The following is a 7,342-nucleotide window of genomic DNA, read 5'->3' on the forward strand; positions in this document are numbered from 1 at the left end:
AGCAGTCAGGTCATCCCTGTCCTCTTTAGTCCAGAGGACGCAGCGTTTTCCAAAAAACATTTTGGTTCCGATTTCTCTGACCTAAGATCCGTTTTCCACTTTGAGCTTTGGTCCATCGGAGACAGCAGTGTTTGTGGATCAATGTTACAGATGATTCTTATCTGCATGATAGAGCTTTAACCTGCACGTACGGACGGCACTCTGAGCTGTGTTCACACACGGTGATTTGTGAAGTGTTGCATTCTCTCAGTCTGTTGATGATATAATGTACTGTAGACAATGAGATGTTCAGTCTTCACAGTTTAGGAACATTACTGTGTTATTGTAGGATCTTTATCTTACAGTATAGAGAGCCTTCAGGTGACCGTTGCTGTGATTTGGCGCTACATAAATAAAACTGAACTGAATTAAGCTAGTTGCAAAATTTGTAGATACATTTTTCTTCCTATATTTTCTTCTGAGAAAAACTCTTTTTATATCCACTCATGTTACTGACCTGCTGCTAATAAGTCTACTGTATGTTCGTCCAGTTGTGAGTTTAAATAACCGATGTGTTATTATATGACTTAAAGAGATTTTCAAATCACTGGCTTCTGTTTGTATTTACATTTTACACAAAGTCCCAACTTTGGGAGTAACTGAGGTTGACAATGGGAGCACCGAGTTACCTGTGCATCCAGCTCCATAATGTGAGCCACCTTGTTCCAGCCAAAGCCCACAAAGCGGCGGTCATACTCAGGACTGTCCCTCCTCACCATAACATAGGGCTCAAAGTCAGCCTCCCACTGCACTCTGTAGGGAGTGGTGGCTGTCCGCCATTTGGCAAAGTTAGTTGGTGCATGGCCTTTAGTCCACACATGATATCTGTAAGGAGAAAAAAGGAAAGTAGTTTACCAGAGCAGAAATGCACTCTACAGTTCGTAAAGAATTAGGTGGTACTTTGGACACAGGGATGCTAAAAGCTCTTTCTCTAGCGTAGATGTGAAAATTGAGTCTTTTTTATAGAGTTTTTACCCCACTATTCAGACCAAATCATTTATGATGGCAGCACAGTTATCTCCATATATGTGAGTGCCATAAGACCATAAGATAAAAGACGTATTACAGACTTAAGCAAAGTGAATATGACTCAAAGAGCCTTGGGCACCCATAGAGACTGCACACAGGAGTCATGTGTGCAGTCCATGTAGAGTTTTGACCAGTATAGTGTTGCATCTGTACTCACACTAAACATAGGCATATAATTATCTCCATGTCTGTGAGATGAAATTACATTTTCATTAATTTATGTCAAAGTTATTAACATCAGTATTTTGTGAAACCAGCTTCTTATTCTTCTGTTCCAGATGTAAAGCAGAAGGTTTGAGTCACACTGGTTTTACTGGATGTCATGTGTGCCTCATTGCAGCTTTCTGTTAGTGCCACTCATGTCTTATGTCTGCACTGAGCACCCCTGGTCCGCCTTCCCTTCAGAGTAGTGGTGTTCAGACTGCTCTCGTCCTCTGAGTCCACTGACAGAACGTATCTGCGAATCTACTATTCTTTTCTGGTTCACATACCTTCTACGACAGACAGGGACAAACATGTCTAACCTGAAGGTGAAGAGTGTGCCCATGTCCAGCTGAGACAGCAGCTCGGCTTTAGATTTCGGGTATGACAGTCGATACCGAAGTGTCTCAAAGGCGGGAACCACTAGAGCTTTCTTGGTGTTGGCCATGTCCAGCTGCACCACAGACTTCCTGCACATAGACGGTAAGTGATTGTTCACAGTGTCAACGAGGAATGAGATCAACATTTAGAGCTGTCCTTTGGTTTTTACTTAATCATCTTACCTGAGATACTCATAGAGGCTGTACATAGGCAAGAAGTCAATGTCTGATAGGAACATGTAGGGTGTGTTGACGTGTCGCATGGCCACATTTCGTAGCAAGTTGACTGGGTAGAACTGACCCTCCTTGTAGACAATGTGGTAACCGACATTCCCACGACTCATCAGCACCTCAGAGCCCTGAGCATAGCGAAGGAACTGCTGGGCTTCAGCATCTGACAAGTACAGGGCGAGGCTGATGGGGCCTTCCCAGTGCTTACAAATGGCCTCCAACATCTGGAGCCTACAAGACCAGATCACAGGCATAAATGACATCACCAAATAACTTATTATATATAGAGGATATATATATATATATACACATGCATCGCGACTGGAGTATTAGTTTTGTCAGCCAATGACAAAACATCTGCTGTTCTTTCACATTACAGAAAACAGCAGGAGACCTTGCAATGAAATACAACTACTGGATTGCAATATTTGAGATGTTAAAAGGGAAGTCTGCTTGCTAGCTGTGGGCAGTTCTTGTTCTGTTTTGTTCACAATGATTATTCTGAATTGATGGTAGAATAAAAACATGAAAAGTCAATAAAATAATTAAGAAGTCTTTTTTTTATAAACCACATATTTCTGTCACTGGCAACCGCAGTGACTGAGTAGTTGAGAGTGGTGGTTGGAAGTTGCAGGTACTCACTGTGAAATTGATTGGTGAAGCCCAAGTGAGGCAGGCCTAGAGGCTGTCAGTGGTAATTAGGGTAATTAGGAAAAAAATGTGTATTTCCTGACTAGCTGGTGAGTAGTTGCAAGAGGCTGCTTGCTGTAGCAAAGTGGAATTGATTGCAAAGGTGTATAGAGCACTGAACCAAAAACCTCCTTGTATTTGCTTTAGTTGCAAACACATTTCCATGGTTGCCCATAGACAGTATGGAAAACACTGACTGGTCTGCACACAAGAAATGGAGATCATTCCCCTTTAAAGTAAAAGATGAAATTTTTGAAATGTGTTAGTTTCTGTTAGTTAACACTGAAGGCAAAGTTTTGGTTTGACTTGCACTTTTCCAAGTTACGCTACCATTCGGTGGTTAGCTTTTATCGGGGCGACCATGGTTCAGGAGGTTGGTAAGCTCATCTTGTAACTGGAAGGTTACCGGTTCGATCCCCTGCTCTGTCTGTCTTGGTCGTTGTGTCCTTGGGCAAGACACTTCCCCTTCTTGTTGGCCAGAGGGGCCGATGGCGCGATATGGCAGCCTCGCTTCTGCCCCAGTGCAGCTGTGGCTACAACTGTAGCTTGCCTCCCCCAGTGTGTGAGAGTGAATGAATAGTGGAATTGTAAAGTGCTTTGATGGTCTCGAAAAGCTCTAAATGTAATCCATTATTTTAAGTGTCGGCAGACAATTCGATTCAATTTTATAAAAAAAGTGCCAAAACAAAACAACAGTTGCTTCAATACCCTTCAAGACCCTAAAATAATACAAACTGCCATTTTCCATGCAAACTATAACTAACTATGATAATTTACTAGCGGACAAAGCAATCACAAGGATGTTTTCAGTGCAGCATCGTCTTTGCAGCCAATTTCACCAAACCACAGGGAGCAACCTCCAGCAACCACTCAGCAGCCATCAGGAAATATTCATTTTCCTCTAGCGACCAGATGTTGCCAGGGGTTCAGACTGGTTTTGATTTTGTTAGTAAGCAAGTAAAGAATTTTAATGCTCCATCCACTACATGTATGTTATACAGTCAGTTGTTGATTGTTTTACTATGTTGATGTATTGTCTACTTTGCTACCAGTCAATATTTTTGCAAGCATTCCCCATCATGAAGATGTGAAAATAAACCTTTTTAATGCCACTATATTGCCTTGATCCAGATTATTGCTGAATAAGAGATGAACTGATCTCACTTTCTGATGTTAATCAAGGACACTTTTAAACTCTAAAATTATTAACCTAGAAGCTCAGAAGTTCTGGGGGTAGTCATTTTTACTGACTGTTAAATACTTTTCCCTGGTCTATGGTTTTAAAAACACAAAACTGCAGAGTACAGGCCGAATGGCTAACCTTTCAGGTAGGTTTGGGTATTTGACAGTATGACAAAAGCTGCAAACTGAAAAAGAGCTGTTACCGGAAGGATGTTTGCTTCTGCTTTTTAAGTATCCTAGTATTCTTTGGTAGTGCAGGACTATATATATGTATAAACCATTAAACCATGTAAATATATTTCTCCCCCAATGTCATACCTAAGAGGTTTGCTCCTTCGATCTTCATCAGTCAACAGATTCGCCAACACAGCTGTTTATTGTGGGTTTTTTCTAACCAGGAGCAGCTCTAATATGTTTTTTCTTAACATTTTCAATGTTCTAAAACCTCTGGAAGCCTTCCACTTCATTGTTCTGCCCACTTTGAACTAAACACACCTGTGTAGCTTCTGTAAGTGTGGGTGTAAACCAGCACCTGTCCATAGAGAGCTGGGCGACGAGAGTGACATCTGTGTTGTCAGAGCTGGGTTTATACTCATAGTGCAGGAAGTAGAGGTGTGTTCGATGGACAGTGAATCGCTCTCGACGAAACTCGTAGCACGGATCATCTTCATCCAGCTCTGACAGTGTCTTCTGGAGCTGCAGATAGAGAAAGATAGGAAGAATAAGACAGATTATAGACCAGAGAGACAGAATCTCAACAACAACAAAAAAACTAGACAAAACATGCATGTCACTGAGTGAAATAAGTATTTGATCCCCAAACAAAACATGTCTAGTACTTGATGGGGAAACCCTTTTTGCTGGTAATTCTCGTAGTTTGGACACATCTCAGGAGGGATTTTGTGTTACCAATGGTAGTCATGGTGACTGTGAGCTGCATTCATCTGCCTTCAGATGATTAACAAGCTCCTCCTGTGTAGTTCTGGGCTCATCCACCACCTCACTCTTAACCATCCTCACCCTACGAGGCAAGATCTTGCAAGGGACTGTGGCTGCAAGGTGGTTGGTATCTATGGGAGTGGTAATCCCTGAACCATATGGTGGACAGAGGTGAAAGGAGCACTCAAGCTGAAGGAGGAGTCTTATCAGTGTTGGTTAATTCAATTCAGTTTTATTTATACTGTGCCAAGTCACAACAACAAGGCCCTTTGAATTGTAAGGTAAAGACCCTACAATAATAAAGAGAAAACCCCAAAAATCATATGATGAGAGTGGGAAGGAAAAACCTGGCATAACCAGGCTCAGGGAGGGTGACACGGTACTGTGAGGCCTGATTACTTAAGACAGGGAGCCAATGAAGAGATGCCAGTATAGGAAAAATATGCTCTCTCTGTCTATTCACCGTCAGTACTCTTGCTGCAGCATTTTGGATTAACTGAAGGGAGTTTTTAAGACAACTTATAATAACAAATTACAATAATTCAGTCTAAAATTAATAAATGAATACACTAGTGTGTCAGTGTCACATGATTTTAGAGATCTTGCACAAATGAAGGAAAGCAGTCCCACATATTTGTATGTGCATTGAAGGACATATCCTGATCAAAAACGATACAAAGTTTCCTTTCAGTGTTACTGGAGGCCAAGGTAATGCCATCCAGCTTTGTAGTACAACACTCGTCAAAGGACAAGTGTTGTACTACAAAGCAAACAGGGATGACAGACTAAGGTTGGTGTTCCCACAGCAGCAGCGGGAGCAAGTTTTAAGATTGGGGCATATTATTCCACGGGTGGGGCATCTGGGAACTAAGAAGACAAGGGACCGAATTGCCAGCAGGTTCTATTAGCCAGGTATGAACAGAGAGGTTGAGGAGTTTTTCTTGCTCAATCTGTCAGCTGGCTGGTGATAAAAATGTCCCAAAAATTCCTTTAAAGCCTTTACCTGTTATTGATGTTCCATTCAGTTGCATTGCAATGGATATAGTGTGGCCGCTAGAGTGAACCCAGGCAGGTAATCGCTATATATTAGTGGTTTGTGACTACAGTACCAGATATCCAGAAGCATTTCCCCTTAGGGAAATTACAGCTAAACAGACAGCTTATGCTCTCTTGCAGGTTTTTTTCCCAGGTGGATACTCCATCTGAGATTTTGACAGATGATGGTTTTGAGTTTCTTTTGCATACCCTGAGGCAGGTGTATAAGCTTTAAGGTATTAGCAGTATTTAGACCCCCAAACAGATGGCTTGGTGGAGAGATACAATCGAACTCTGAAAGCAATGTTGAAGAATTTAATCTCAGCTGATGCTAAAGATTGGGACATGTGGCTTCCTGATTGGCTGTTCGCTTATAGGGAAGTGCCTCAAGCATGAACCGGCTTTTCACCTTTTTCACCTGCTCCTGTATGGCAGGCAGGTGAGAGGACCATTGGATGTTCTGCAGGAATCCTGGGTGAGGCCGAGGAAAGAGGTGACGAGCGTGTTGGACTACATTCTTCAGATGAGGGAGAAAATGGAGCAAAACACCAAATTGGTGAAGAGGCATATGCAGAGTACTGTTACAACAGGGCTGCAAGGGAGAGCTCGTTCAGCCAAGGACAGCAGGTACTCTTAATACTTCCTACTGCTGAAAACAAATTGTTGGCTAAATGGCAAGGTGCTGTGCTAAGAAAGCAGTTCAACAACTCATGAGATCCAGATGCCAGAGAGAAGAAATCCAAAACAAATTTCACATCAATCAGCTAAAGCAGGGGTGGGCAACTCCAGGCCTCGAGGGGCTGGTGTCCTGCAGGTTTTAGATATCACCCTGGGTCAACACACCTGAATCAAATAATTAGTTCATTAGCAGGCCTCTGGAGAACTACAACACATGCTGAGGAGGTAATTTAGCCATTTAAAGCAGCTGTGTTGGATCAAGGAAACATCTAAAACCTGCAGGACACCGGCCCTTGAGGCCTGGAGTTGCCCACCCCTGAGCTAAAGGAATGGAAAACCCAGAATAATCCAATCCAGCAGCAGTTGTTCGTGCAAACTGTGGCTGAGGAGGATGATATCAATGAGGAATTTATACCTGTTGGGCTTAACTCTGCCTCTCTTGACCTCTCCCATCTCTCTGTAACTCAGCAGGAGAAGCTGCATGCCATTATTCCTGCCAAGTTATTTTTAAGAAGAAACCAGGGATGAGAAACCTTGTGGAGCCTGACATCTGCCTGAAAGAGAGTACACCAATATGGCAGAGAATGTACAGGATTGGAGTTTTGGAGAAGTAGGTAGCTCTGATATTGGATTTGGGGGTTACTGAGCCCCCAACCAGTGAATGGAGCAATCCTATTGTGATGGTAAAAGTTGTAATTGTAAAAGAAATTGAAATTTCGTTTAAACTCTGTTCCAGTGAAAATAAAAGCATTCTAAACTCAAATGGATTCCTTGGAAAGAAAAGTTTCACGATCTCCACCAATCCATAAATTAATTTGTTTTCAACTGACAGCATGGCAAGAGCATTTAACCTCTGCTGTCCCATGGTGTTGCATGTGAAGGTCTTAATTCTTTTCCACTTTATAATCACTTCTGCTGAATCAAGCAGAAGCTTTTCA

General features: G+C 42.3%; 1 protein-coding gene across 1 annotated transcript in view; it reads right to left on the minus strand.

The window, feature by feature from the left end:
* large1 (LARGE xylosyl- and glucuronyltransferase 1) overlaps positions 1-7,342 on the minus strand; it is a 57,969-nt gene that overhangs the window by 2,246 nt on the left and 48,381 nt on the right. Inside the window, exons 11-14 of the mRNA XM_013910146.1 lie at positions 4,285-4,448; positions 1,833-2,111; positions 1,593-1,739; positions 669-864 (exon numbers count right to left, since the gene is read on the minus strand). Coding sequence (XP_013765600.1) covers positions 669-864; positions 1,593-1,739; positions 1,833-2,111; positions 4,285-4,448 — 786 coding nt within the window. The remainder of the gene's footprint in view (positions 1-668; positions 865-1,592; positions 1,740-1,832; positions 2,112-4,284; positions 4,449-7,342) is intronic.

Source organism: Pundamilia nyererei, unplaced genomic scaffold (genome assembly GCF_000239375.1).
Source record: "Pundamilia nyererei isolate P.nyererei 1_Seehausen unplaced genomic scaffold, PunNye1.0 scaffold00036, whole genome shotgun sequence".
NCBI lineage: Eukaryota > Metazoa > Chordata > Actinopteri > Cichliformes > Cichlidae > Pundamilia > Pundamilia nyererei.